Here is a 15,304-nt window from a genome sequence, read left to right on the forward strand (position 1 = left end):
AAATGGAGCTGATAGCGTTCTGCACGACCCCCCTTTTAGTCAAGCCGAGAAACCCAAAACCCCTTGGGAAGGTGCTGTGTTGCAAATCTTCAGCGTGCCCTGAATAGCAGATGATTTAGATCTCCACCCAACCCCCCACCCCATCCCAAATCTGCAATGGCGACACAGGTACCCCAAACCCCAAGGAGCCTAAGCTTGAGTTTCCATGTATAGCATGTGTTTCCTGAACGAGGAATCGTGAGGATGTGGATTGGAGAAGGATGTGGGGGAACTGGAGGTGGAGGGGGTCAGACTATATATTTTCAGGCAGAAATGGAGTGATTTAAAAGGACGTTTTGAGGAGAGCAGAAAGTTCCGGTTGTGCAGATTGTATATGATTGCATCTCTGGTGATCTGCATTTACAGAACTGGCATGAGATAATACCTCCATCGGTATGACCTGAAGACAGAAGACAAGTGTCGAAAGGATCACATGGCTTTCCACCATGAGAAGAAAACATGGAAATCTGACCTTTTTGTCTCCGATCAGAACATATGTATAACTTGCATGCTCCTGGCACACAAAAAATTGTTTTTTGAATTTATGACCTTTCTTGGCCATGTGAAGACTGTCCTGAACTCAGGGTAAGTAGAAAAAATATCTGAAGAGATCAACAGACATAAAAATAAATCCAAACGACAACACTACACATCTACTATAGATGTTGTCTATTTTGGACATGGGGAACCAACATGGTGGGATGATCTTGTTTTTCTGAGGGGTGTAGTAAAATTATAGACGAGGGGGCTGATAAGATGGCGTTTCAGTTATAGCTTGAAATGAATTTTATCTTTAAATTAGCTGACATTTTCACACACTAGAAGATTAATAATATTAACACAAGGAGATATTTTTAGATACAGACACAAATGAACAAGAAGGTAGATTGGCCAGAACATGCCTTTTTAATAGATTTGCAGAAACCCTTAACATGTGAGCAAAGGAAAGCAATTTCTTATCTCTTTGACAACACAGCATTAAGTCTGTTTGAAGGTAAATACTGTAGCAGGGTTATTTTTGAAACACTGTAAAGGGAATGGGGAAGGGGCTTGAAGGAAGGTTGGAAAATATCTTGAGAAGAAGCAGGTGTAGTAGGGAACAGCTGAGGGTAAGTGGTTTCTTCTTAAAAGGTTTGGAGGATTATTTATAGAGACCATCACATTGTGGTCCCTGAGGAACATCGCCAAGGAAACAGCAATGATCTATAATATTCTCTGGCCCTCAATTCAAAACTTCATTTTGGTGATTTAAATTATGGTTGTTTTTGTGTCCTCAGTACTCTTTTCCTTGACAGGGCTCAGCATGAGTTTTTCTTCAAAATTGTCTTCAAATCTCGCTTTCATTAGGGATTGGAGGGAATGGAATGTAAGGTTCTCTTACTGGACGTTCTCCATCATTTTAAGAAACTCTGGAATGAAAATGAAAAAGAGTGGAAATATCATACAAACACATTTCCTGCCATTGTTCACACACTCCGCACAATTGTGAAAACATCCTTAGCATTCAGTTATTGTGATTATAAGATGTCTCATAATCTCATAAACGCTGACAGCTGAAGGTCAAGAAAAATAAACCCTGTGAATATTCATGTATCTATATCTGTATATGCTTTAATACACTCTAAAAATAAATAAAGGTCCTTTATTGGCAGTGATTGTTTCATGAAGAAACTTTCTGCACAAAAGATTCTTTATAATGGAGAAATATTTTCTTTCTAATGGTTCTTCAGATTATTTAAAGGGAATAAAACGTTTGTTTTAAGAACTGTTCACTGAAAGGTTCTTTGGGTAATCCAAAATGGATTCTTCTGTTGCATTGAACAGCTTTTAGAACCTTTATTTACCACACAAGAGCAGCACATACAAGTGGAATGAATAAGATTTGCTTTACCGTCAAAATCAATCTTTCCATCTTTGTTTGTGTCTGCATCTGTCATGAGTTCATCTATGTCTTCTTCTGCCAACGGCTCGCCAGTGGCACGCAAGATATCCCCAAACTCCTCACGATCAATGAAACCATCCTGGTTCCTATTGAAAAAAGTATATAACGTTTCAATTACATTGTTGTCTTGTGATGTCAGGAAGTGACTGTTCCTCTTCAGTTTCAATTGATCCAGAGGAGAGCTTTCAATAAGCACTCTAAATGATAAAATGCTAAGCTACTTATAAGCTATAAACTTGGCTTATGTTCATGATGGCCAAAGAGTGACATTAAAAAAGAATGACAAATGGTTAGAATGCTAGACAACCAGAATGCAAAGATAACATAGTAGCCTACTATAAGACAACACACACACACACACACACACACACACACACACACACACACACACACACACACACACACACACACACACACACACACACAACACACACACACACACACACACACACACACACACACACACACACATATATATAAAAGAAAAGACAAATGAGATTGATTGAATAGTTGTAAACCAAGGAACATAAAGACATCAAGAAAATATATTTTAGACAATATTTTCAAAAGTATGAGCAGTTTTATAACAAGCTTTCTTCTTCTGAACTCTAGGTGGTGCTGTGTTCAAACTTGGATACCTTAAAGAAACAGGGCCTATACATGACCCTGGCAAAATTGGTACCAACGGATTCATGACCCATGGAATCCAGAGAAGCAAATTTTTCAGACAAGGAAAGTCTACAAATATCAGTACTAGGATCATTTTTTTCACCCTGTTCATGTTACCCTTGGGAAATATCATTAGGAAGCAGAAAATTAGTTTTCACTCTTGTGCTGATGATATCTTCATGCCCTGACGAAACTTGCCAATTCACAAGATTACCGGAATGCATAGCTGATATATTAAAAAAATTGGACGTTTTTTATTGGACAAAAACCTCTGCAAATACTGTCTAACACAACTCTGTCAAGTCCTCATTGTCAGTTGGAACCTGGGTGTGTTCTTTAAAAGCAATCTTAAATTTGAAAGCCTTTTTCGTAATTACAGATAATAGGGCTGCGATAGACTCCAATTCAGGAATAATAATAAATAGTAAAGTAATGTACCTGCATTATGTCTTTTTTTCCTCAGACACAAGTGCACATGTGTGCAATTTGCTATAATTATAGATTACAGAAACATTATAGTTAGCCTTTCTTTTTTTTTGTATGTAGAGGTTTCACTGCAGTGGTTACTCGACTGCTTGCTTTCAAGATGAACAATATGTTATTGCCCAGATAGTCTCCCACAATCTTTTTTTTTTTTTTTTTTTTTTGCAAAAATGTTTCCCTAAAAGTGTAAAACAGCTCATCACTGGGGCAGTACCCATAAAAGAAACATATTTGTACCTTTTCCGTAAAAGCTGTTGTACCCCTAAAGGTAATTTTTTTAGCCTACAGCCTTTTTGGCCATTTTTTTTTCTTCAGAAAGTGTAGATATTGTAACTGGACCATTTGGAAAAGCAAAAAGCATCTCCAGTGACAGCTATTTAAAAAATGCTGTGTTTTCTGACAAAAGGCAAATTATTTGTTTAATTGGCAAACATATATTAAGTGACAAGACGTAAAGGCCAAGTATGGTAACCCATACTCAGAATTTGTGTTCTGCATTCAACTCATCAAAGTAAGTGCACAATCATTAGGAGCAGTGAGTAGTGAATACACACACACTGCAAACCTGGAGCAGGATACACACGGAGCAGTGGGCAGCCATTTGCTGCGTTCCTGGAGAGCGATTGGTAGTTAGGTGTCTTGCTCAATCATTTCCTGCCGGTATTGAGAATCGGGTTACAAGTCTGACTCTCTAACGATTTGGCCAAGACTGCCCAATTATGTTTTACCAGTATTGAATAGTTTTTTTTTTTTTTAAATCCCTTCAAAAAAATTGTTTTTTTCTTAAAAGCATTAAATGACTGTATGGATTTGCATTTGCAAAGAATCAAGAAGATCCAAAATACCTAAAGAACAACATTATGTTAACCTCGTAAACTCTGCGGACCCTGTATGACATCATCAAGTAAGTACTTTAAATTTTAAATGTCTACTTTCTGGAAACATCCATCACTTTGGCATTTGTATAGTTATTTACTCATTTAAATTTACACTAAATTACTCTGGTAACATTTACGCCTAGATTCGCCAACACAAATTGAAAAGCTTCCCATACAGTGGTCTAAATGCAAAATGTGGCGTCATTTTACAGAAAACCCTTTCAAGTTACATAAAACTGGTATATGGGTATTATACAGTGTTGTATAATATTACGGGTGTTTAGGCGTAAATTACATAATGTAATATTCCTCTTCTTCACACACACGGTTATACACTTTCAAAAATTATTTTATATTTAAAAAATCAAAAGGCGCCTCTTTTTTGGGGGGTTATTACAGCTCAGACAACATATACTTACATGTTTATCACTTTTAGAGGTGGTTTATGTAACTTCAAAGGGTTTCCTTTAAAATGACACCAAAATTGTGTATTCAGACCACTGTATGTGTGTATGGGGAGCTTTTCAGTTTGGGTAGGCCAAATCCAGGTGGAAATCCTTAAAAATGGTCCCAGCAATTCCTCTTTTACTATGTAAAATAAGCAGCACAGGTACTTTGGATTAACATTCAATAAAGGATTCGAGATGCATATATCAAGCCAAATACTGTAATACTAAAAAGGAATGGATAACTAACTGGCACAGAAATAAAGCTCTTAAACCTAAAAGGATAGCTTACCATTTTTTTATTTTATTTCTGTCATTATTTACTGGGCAACACAAAAGTTATTTTGAAAAGTCTTTGGTGATTGTATTTGTCCATATAATGGAAGATAAAGGACAGCAAAAATGTTTGGTTACTAACATTCTTCAAAATATCTGTGCCACTGAAGGAATAAAATCATTAGGGTTTGATGACGGAAATTATGTCAGAATGTTAAATTATTCTGAACTCTCCCTAGGAATTTAGAATGCCTTCCTGTGGACATGAAAGTCCAATCCAATGACCTTTCCTCACGCTGCTGCTTTGTTTCATTTGCTGCGAATGTAACGGAGGCAGCCAGTGAGAGCTGTGCAGGCAAACCTCAGTCTCCTGATCTCAAAGGAGGTTTATAGCGACTGATGCTATAGTAGATGCTATAGTGAGTAGGACCGGCGGGTGACCTACTTGTCAAAGACACGGAAGCATTCAGATAGCTCCTCTTCGGACTTGCCAGCTTGGTCTTCTTTTAGCTGCTGCACCATCATCACCAAGAACTCCTCAAAGTCGATAGTGCCACTGCCTGAGGATGCCAAACTTAGATATAATGGGACATACTGATATACATAGAGGACAATTTGAGTATTTCTCATTGCAAGCAAACCTATATATAATGTAGTCCATTTTTGTGTTGCAACCAGACTTACCATCTTCATCTACTTCTTCAATAATGGCATCCAGCTCCTCTCTGGTTGGATTCTGACCCAACATCCTCATGACGGTACCCAACTCCTTGGTGCTGATATCGCCACCACCATCGGTGTCGAACATGTCGAAGGCAGCCTTGAACTCTTAAAAAAAAATTGAAAAATAGGATGTGAAAGGGTATGTGATCAGAACTTATTTTAATGACTTACCTCAGAAAAGCCAGCGGTGTGAATCAAATGTGTATAAATATAATGAGCACATTTTCACACACTCACCATTAATCATTTCCTCACTCAGGAAAGAGCGGGCATCTGCCTGAGCATCAGTGGGCTAACAAGAAAGAGATTATGGTATAATAAGAGCCTCATGGGGATTTCACTCATTCGACTGAAAATTGAAAATGAATTTGTTTGGAACAAGACAACCTATACCCTTACAAAAGGAAGATATATTTACCAATATATTATATGAAATATATTATAATATATTGTTAATACGTGGAATAATATATTGATGGTATTATACAATATATTATATATATTCATGTACTATACTGCAAAATATACAAATGATTGGCGCATTCAATATATTGCAATATTTTGCATAATTTAAATATTAAAACTTATATATGTGAATAAATTGCCTAATGTATTTTCCAATATACTGCAATATATTTTTGTTTCATGTATCATGACAAATAAAAAGCAGCCACAGGAACAATATGAACAAAACAGCATTTTAAACAGTAAATAAAATAAAATTAAAAATAATGTATGACCGTCAACACAATAACAAATACAATCAGATGGCATTTGCAAACAAATGATGCTCATGCTTTTATCATAATTAGCTAAATTAACTAACTGGTATTGATATTTTGTTATTTGATGCTACATTTATACATTTTGTGTAGATTGTATGTCCAAATACTAGTTAACCTGAACGTGGTAAAGACATCAGGTGCTGGACAGAATAATGTAATTTCTGTATAGGCTATAGTGAAAAAAACAAAAATTGTGATGATCTTTTATTTATCTTTCTAAAGTTTATATTTTCTTGTTTATCAGTGCAGTAGCCTAAGAGTTTCACAGCAGTGTTGTTTAGCACAAACCATGTGTGAATGGGCGACTTGTCAGATGCCGAACAGAATCGGACACGTTTAAAACATCTGCTTCCCAATTGTTGTGTGTTATAAGAACAATTGTTGTGTGTTATTTTTGCCCTCTGTTCTTCTTTGCTGATGAGGCCTTGTCATGCTTTTGTGTGCACAGTCCTCATCATACAGACTGTATGATGAGGACTGTGCACACAAAAGCATGACAAGGCCTCATCAGCAAAGAAGAACAGAGGGCAAAAATTGAATTGAAACTGATTGATAGGAACCTTCGAACACTAAAAAGGATTGTGTCAACACAGAACAACTGCAGCAAAGTAACAGCAGACCTCAGTGTTCATAACATCATATTTCCGCAAAAACTGACCACAGAAAACTTCTCAAAGCCAACATCAATGAAAGAGCTCAAATGTCTAAAAATGTAATTCCAGACACCACTGCTAAAATGTGCAAAAGATGGTGTTATAAACGGTTGGAGCACCAAGATGAACTTCATCATCAGCCCTGGTGAACTTAACCACCTGGTGGAATATTATTGAGAAAAGTGAGAAGCAGATTCCTTCCTTAAACATCACCGATGTTCTGATAGACGACATTCAACTGGAGACTATCTAAATGTTGTACTAATCTAATCTAATTCTAATAAGACTGGAAGCTGTATTAAAGGTAAAACGCCTTAATAAAGAAATACCGGTATTGTCTATTTCAGACTTTGACATTTTATTTTTTTGTACATTACTTATGTATTTATTTTATTAACGTTCTTTTTTTTTTTAGAACTTAGGGATTTGAACATGAAATAAATAAATAAAAACTGAAAAGTATGTGGTTATGGATATGCTAATAACTGAAGAAACGTGTATATGGAACTCTGATTGAATATAATTGATTGAATATAATAACTACCGGTAATAGCTCAGCATGAGAACTGTGGAGGACATGCAGAATGAATAGTTTGATACAATTAGACGTCATCAAGTGAGGCTGATTTAATGGGTTTCTATTGAAGACGTTATTGCCGCATACCTTGACGCTTGAAGGAGTGAGAGTTATACAAATCACATGATTATTTACAGATTCTGTTCTGCTGCCAGAAAAAGAATGACAATGAGGCAGAAGGATGAAATCAATTAACTTTCCTCACAAGATCTCTTTTATCACACACTCCAGTACAGATGATTAAAACAAAATAAGACAGATCCGGTGCTTATATTGTATTAATAATGAATCTAATGTGTACACATTTTATGAAATTATATTGAATGCTAGTGTTTAAGAACTCCCTAAAGATGGAAATTGTCAATGGTTAGTACAAAACATTGTTGAAAGTGGCATTAATATGTTCTCGTACTGGGAACATTTGCTAAATGTATCCATGTATTGTTGGCCATGTGGAACTAGAAGAAATCTGTCAAACATTATACTCTTTGAGCAAAGTGCTTTAAAAGCAGTAACAAATTTGTACAAAGTTGAAGTGTTATTAACCAATACCACCTACACCGCACATATTTCTCCATCGCTTTCTTCTCTCAAGCATGCTGTATTTGAATTGGTGGGAGGACGCAAAAGCTCTAACCAGAAACTAGCATCTCTACCTCATGGAGCAAATACCTGTTGTCCATCTTGCTATGTCAAAACCAACAAGAATATACAGCCCTCTTATAGAGCAAGAATCCTTTTTGTCCACATGTACATGATTACGGGGAACCCACAACATGACTGCAAATGTCAAAGATCCATGATAATCTCAGCACTGTAATAAAACCCTATGTTATCTCTCTTTGATTATGGATTAGGATTACCACAAAGAAAGCTAAACGCTACGAACGATAACAGGCAAAGAAGAAAAGTCAGCTGTTAATCACTTGCAGCACGCACATAAAACACTTAAAAGTAATGATCGAATATATAGATGACTACTGCACTGCCTTGCAGTGTAAAAATATCTGCACAACACATCAAGCCAAACCACTCTTTAAATTCAAGCCTTATAATCTAGGCTCATTTTGACATACAGTTCTACACTTCGAAAAACACCTATAAACGTTTTATTCAAGTTAAACTATTAAATGGATGAACTATGAATGAACTTGATGTCACTAAGTTACACCAAGTATACGAGTTAGAGGTTTAGATCAAGTAAAAAAGTAAAACCATGCACAAATCCACTTTTTCATTTGATGTTCTAGAAAATCTTCAGGTCATATGCATCCATTTCCTTTGTGATCATACAAAGATATCTGACTGCCTGAAGCATTTTGTCCATACACTCCTTTCCAGATATCTTACCATACTGACAGCTTGTTAGTGATATCAATGTGTATCTGAAAACAGTAACGGTCTTCTGTCCAACAGGCTTCTTCCTAAATGTGCACAGATTGACAAATGTCTCTAGGCTCCCCTAATAAGACCTCATATTATTCTCACCTTTCTAGAAAATGGCCAGGATTGGACATGAAAATCAAGACAGTGAACTTGCCAGCCAATGTCTGCGTAGTCCTAAAAAAGCTCCACCCTTCTTCATATCTTTCTAATCCATCGCCACCTCTATGTGCCCTCCATTGCCCCATATTTAGCTGAAGGATGGACAAGTGGTCTCAATGACACTTCCCTGCCAAAAAAAATAAAAAATAAAAAAACAAATAAGGAAAGCAATGAGAGGTTATTTAAGCAGTGGATAAACAGTTTCTAGAAAAAGATAGGTTAAAATCACTTCTACACGCAGCAATTGTGCCCTTCAACACATGCCTGTATTTCTAACCTTATCTGTCAGTCTGTCCATCCTTCAGTTATCTTGGCTGGGTTTCCCAGTCTGTGCCGATTAAGCTCACTTGGACGTGCATCACATTGACACACAGTGAGTCACAACAAGACAACGGGATGTGGCTATGCATGTTTGCACAAGTCGTCATTGTATCAGTTTATTACAGATATTCATCAAATAAATATATAGCCATGAACTGATTTTAACTTTTCATCTCAACTATCCCAATCTAATACTTTCACACAGAGATACTTTTTTTCTTTCTTTTTTTGAGTTGACACTTTAAGTTTGAGTTCTTTACGCATATTTTTGCAGAAGTGTTTTTACCCACTTTAAGGGTTGTGTTCTTCATAAAATGCACAGCAGAAGGCCTTCCGAATCAAGATTTTTTGGACGCTGCCAATGTGTTTATGAATGAAAATCAGACGTACTACCAAAGATTCTCTAAAATAGAATTCAATGTTCCAAGAAAGCTCAACAGTCAACTTCATTTTTAAAAATAAAAGGTTATTTATTGGCATCTATGGTTCCATAAAGAACCTTTCACATGGAACCTTTCCATTGCACAAAATTAAAATGTTCTTCCCACTAAGACAAAATCACAAGGTTCTTTGGTGAACCAAAAAAGAGTGTTGAATCACAGGATAACCGACCCCATGTCACTGAATTGCTGTCAGAGTTGTACGATAGAGTTCAATGCCATTTGCAGACACCACAGAAATTGAGAAATGTCATCCGAATCCAACTGGTCGCAAAATTGTCTGTGATTTCTGTTATATAAAATAAATAAAAAACAGCACAGTGCTGTTCATGCTCCCAAAGACATTTATTAACTAGGGCTGTTTCGAATGCCATTTTTTGAGCTTCGAAGCTTAGGTGGCAATCAATATTCGAAGCTTCGGTGGGTGGGGCTAAATATATAATAATAGTGTCGGTTTGCATTTGTATCATCTTTCACGACTTCACGTTTCACTCTTCGGCATCGTAAATGTGTTGCGGCAGACCCAGTGGAGTGCAGTGTTGCATTTGGTGCAATATGATCAGGTGGCACACATTCTTTAAATATTAATAAACATTTAATAATCTTTTAAATAGAACAGTTTCCGGTACGCATTACACGGGCAGGTTTATGCTCCGAAAACGGACAGTGCACAAGTGATACAAAACACAAAGTCTGTTGAGAGCAAGAACTTTAATAAGGTATTAATAACGAACCTTTCTTTAAAACAAATGAATCCCAAAACAGAAATTAAATTAGTAACACACAGTGATTTCAATGAACTGTAATAAATAAAGAACACGGTAGCATGCTTATAAACAGTTGAATAAGAATAAATGAATTGTTTTTAAAATGACACAAAATGTAATATCTATTACAATTAGTTTTATTCTATATAAGGGATTTATTTTGTCTTATTCTGACTTTTTGTTAATTTAAATCTTTAAAATGCGCGATGCTTTTATTGAAAGCATGTTGCGGTGTTTTTATTTATTTATTATTATTATTTCAAGCATGAGTGAGAATGAGTCCGCGACGGAAGTCACGTGTTGAAAAAAAAACAACAACGAATATTCGAATCTCAAAACTGAAAATCGAATGCCACCTCACCGAACGAATATTTTCGAATATTCGATTATTCTAGCACAGCCCTATTATTAACATGCAACATTTTGACCAAAAGGCCTTATAATGTAATAACGACAAGCCCACGTGCAGCGTGTAGCAAGACACAAACAATACCAGACTCTAAAGTGAGCACAAAGAGGAAATAAGGCAACATCCACACGAAGCCAGAGCTTTCCCTATCCAATCTTTTTTACCCTTGTCTCAAGAAATATCTGCATACACACTGAAACTAGCTGAAAATGATGGCGTATACATGCCAGGTATGGCTCCGTTTTTAGTGTAATTCTGTGCTAGGATTTCAGAGCCACATACTGGTTTGCATGTATACTACATCATTTTGACTAATTAAACTATTAAATAAATAAAAATTTGAAATGTCCCATTTGTCACACTTGCTGTGTATATAATCCAAATGATGCAAATAGAAACAAAAGGGAACAATAGTAACTGTCAGTTTTTTGTCGTTCATCAGCTAGAAAAAAATATATTCTGAGAGGTTCGACGCCTGACCAAGGTGAAGCCAGAGGGAACGAGGAAGCCCGGTGGAGTCCGAGGACCGTCCCCAGACAGCTTAGCCTTCGTGGAGGTGTTAAGTCTGATGTAGTAAAGCATATACAGCCAGCTGTCTGGGTAGTGGGTCAGATTCTTGAGGGAGCGATCCTCTTGTTCAAGGCAGGGGAGTTGAACAGCTGGCAAAAGACAATACATGCACCGACCAGGAACCAGAATTTTCCGCATTCTCGGCCCGGACCGGTGACCAGCCAGTCAATCTCACATCTTTTCGATTCAAAGCCAGTCCATTTTGTTGGCAGCGGCACAGGCAATAACGCCACAGCCATGCTCACACTCACTGTTCTTCAAGATCTTCTCTGTGAGTGAAGAAGACAAAAAGTTTGCAACTTGTTATACTTGTAAGGCCTTCATGGTGTTATTCTTTGTTATACTTTCATGGTGGGGAAACCACCATGAAGACGTTGAGAACAACAAACCGAATTAGACAATAGTGTTGTCAAAAATACATTTAGATACGTATCGATTAGTGAGATGTCTGAAACGGTTACGTTCAGCTTCTCTTCGACGGAGAAGTGACACACACCCGCCTCCTCTCACTCGTCTCATTTGCTCCGGTTAAATAGTGCTTGTGATCTATATAAATGGTGCTCTCAAACAGTCGCCTCTCAAAAACATTGTGGGTCGCAAGTATCAAAATGAATGGCTTACTGCGCTTAAATGGTCAAATACACACACAATTATTTCACAATGCCCATCTTGAGGAGTTTTCAGATAAAAACAGTCAGTTTTAGAACGTAAATAGTTGAGAAAGATAATGCATGTAATATTTAGTATACTGGAACCGTGCATAAACTCTTAAAGTGACAGCAGTCTAATATTCCTGGTGCTGTCTGTCATGTTAATAAAAGAACAAAAGACAAAGAAAATGTATCTCGTAATTGTAAGCATTAATCTGTATTTCATCTTTACAATGAAGACTATCCAGTGATATTTTACATTTGATTACTTTAATTTATGTAGTACTTCTTACCTGAATATACTGTTAGACCCACTTGAAATTATTTAATATCTCTCTTTATTCTATTGCACTTATTTGTGTTGTTGTTTGCAATTGTTTTATTTTATTGCTGACTGACCTTTTAATTTTTTTTAATGAAAATAACATTTTGCATTGAAGAAAAGATCGGAATCTGCAAAAATAGATCAGCAGGTAACACTTCCACACACACAAAAAAAGAATAATTTGGAATTAGCCAAGAAAATTGCAAATGGTGTATCTCTACAAAAGAGAGGAACTGGAGAGGAATGGAGAAGAAGGAGAGGAAATGGAAACATCAATAAATCATTTTAGAGAACAGAGTAACACACTAGCATTAGGATATCAATACCAACCTGAGCGCAAGACAAAGGACTGAAAAACTGAGGGTTAAAATACACAGGGACAACCGAACAACAAACCATAGTAACAAACAACTGGTGGGAAAAAAAGATAAAGAAAATTATGGTTGCATTTTCTTCATCATCAACAGACCACTGCTTTCCCTCTTCTCTCTTTTACTCGCTACTTCTGTTTATATTTTCTTTGATGTGACAGAACAAGGAGTGACCTTGTCATACTCGTAAGGCTCGTCATCATTACCCTTCCACGCCTTATCCGGTTTCTCCAAATAATCCTCTGACTGCTAGAGTTACATAGGCTTTGCAAATATATCTACGCCCAGGACAAGTCTTAGAGTAGTTAGGCTTAAACCTCATGCTTAACACAACTACACACTATATAAACACTTGTTACTCAACTTGTAATATAGTAAAATCTAGTCATTATGAACTGAAACCTTGCTTTTGGATATCAGACAAAATTGTATATCTATGATGGGAGAGATTAAGATCTAGTATAGCAACTTGATCTATCACACACATATATAGTGAGATCTGAAAATATTCATTAAAACCTTTGGACCCACTTTATATTAGGTGGCGTTAACTACTATGTACTAACATTGTAATTAATCATTTGATACGATGCACTTATTGTGTACATACATGTTTTTACATTGTACTTACATTTTTTAAAATACCTGCATGCAATTACGTCTGTAGTTAATTTCTGTAGTTACATTTGTAATTAGACAGTTGACACTTAAGGCCACCTAATATAAAGTGGGGCCAAACCTTTTTCCTAGTCCTCCTTTAAGTTAACATTAATGAATTAAAAATAAAGTTATGTCTCATTGGTCTCATTCAGTGCCTCCGACAAGAAAAGTGAAGAAAGCCATGTTGCTTTTCAGTGAAAGCCCACATATTTTCATATAATAGTGGTTGTAAGAAAGGCTGTCTATATTAATAACTAAATTTGAATAATTCCGGGATAAGACACACTTGTTCTTTTATGACGTCAGAAAGAACAAGCTGATTTAGAGCTAGATGTGGTCAATGCATTTGCCAAAGTTGTGAGAGAAGACAAACTTAAAATTATATTAAACTAAATAAATAAACATATATAATGAATTTTAATTGATACTTTTCCTCAGTCTCTGTACCTTTTAGTCACACTAACCTCAATAAGTAACAAACATTTCCCATTAACTTATGACGATGACTTTGGGCATAAGAATAGCTGCTTGCTCATTACGGATAGATTTACATAAACCAACAAATCACTCAGTGGAGAGTGAGTGTCCTGTCATCGCTGTATGGCAGAGTGTGATGGTGGGACAGGTCGCTGCAGGTAGCCTCTGGGGGCTCGGTTAAAAAGTTTGTATTCTCTGTGTATGCCTTATGTCATTCTAAACTCTCCAAGACACTTAAGCTGAGGTAAATGACAGTAGCAACTGCCAACCTCTCATTCTTGTCCCTCTGCCTAACACTCCTCCTTTTTTCTTCGCTCTATTCTTGGACATTCTTAAGGACAGCAGCTGAATCTTCGAGAACAACTAGAAGCGTAACAAGCTAAATATGGAAAGAGAATACACCTCGCTCTTGTCCTCTCCTTGAGTCAATAAAAAGCCTATATGATGCTTGATCAATATCAACAGATTTTTTTTACATGCTGACAAAATGAATCCTACTTATGGATGTTCATACTCCTGTCAATCACAGCTCAAGGGAATATAAACAATCGCTTACCACCTGCTGTAACAATTCTTTCCGCAACCTTCCGCAACAACCACATGGTCAGTCTATTTTTAATCGAGTCAATTAACATTATAATCTTCCTTCTGTAGTCATGTCCGAAGACAATAGAAGGCGAAATGGAATATGCCATGATCAACGCTTGCATCTGTACAACGCTTGCAATGACAACTGACTTTGAGTTAAATGCTAAATTTAATCTGCACTTGCAAAAAGTTTGGTTGTGCAGACAATTCTTCTTTTTATTTGAATAGTGTACCTTCAAATTTGAATGGACATTAAGCTTAAATAAAGTCAAATGTACTGGCATTTAAACCGTTTCATGCATGAATTACGTCATTTTTACGTCATACAGAATTTTCCTATGTGTTTTTATTGCTCTTAGATTTTTTTTTTTATATAAGAGATTTTTAGATGTCCACTTCAACCAGTATGCCTTTATGTTTTTAACTGAATTTTTTTTAAACATAACACAGTTATAGCACAGTAATATTGTAAAAAAAAAAAAAAAAAAAAACGTTAATAAAATTATTCACATTATGTGAAAACATATAAAATAGATACAAATAATAGAACACATCAGCTTCAATAATTGCAAATGCAATTGAGTTTGTTACCGTTCGACCAGCAGACAGAAAATAACTTTGAATATGAAACAAATTTGAATGTCACATGTCTTTGATATCAGAACATGTGATTTCATCATCTCTACAACCGGTTAACCTACAACTCACTA

General features: G+C 36.2%; 1 protein-coding gene across 2 annotated transcripts; it reads right to left on the reverse strand.

Annotated features, from left to right (window-relative positions):
* Nucleotides 1-619: 619 nt before the first annotated feature.
* On the reverse strand, nucleotides 620-14,622 carry tnnc2.1 (troponin C2, fast skeletal type, tandem duplicate 1). Of its 2 annotated transcripts, none has more exons than XM_067446391.1 (6): nucleotides 14,563-14,622; nucleotides 5,694-5,748; nucleotides 5,418-5,561; nucleotides 5,179-5,293; nucleotides 1,931-2,067; nucleotides 620-1,448 (listed from the first exon to the last, which is right to left on the reverse strand). In XM_067446391.1, the coding sequence occupies exons 2-6, from the start codon at nucleotides 5,701-5,703 to the stop codon at nucleotides 1,417-1,419; spliced, it is 438 nt and encodes a 145-aa protein (XP_067302492.1). In that variant the 5' UTR covers nucleotides 5,704-5,748; nucleotides 14,563-14,622; the 3' UTR covers nucleotides 620-1,416. The 2 variants fall into 2 exon arrangements, with proteins under 2 accessions (XP_067302492.1, XP_067302491.1); XM_067446390.1 differs by lacking the exon at nucleotides 14,563-14,622 and adding an exon at nucleotides 8,822-8,923.
* Nucleotides 14,623-15,304: the final 682 nt, after the last annotated feature.

The sequence above is a fragment of the Pseudorasbora parva genome, chromosome 6 (assembly GCF_024679245.1).
Source record: "Pseudorasbora parva isolate DD20220531a chromosome 6, ASM2467924v1, whole genome shotgun sequence".
Taxonomy (NCBI): Eukaryota; Metazoa; Chordata; class Actinopteri; order Cypriniformes; family Gobionidae; genus Pseudorasbora; species Pseudorasbora parva.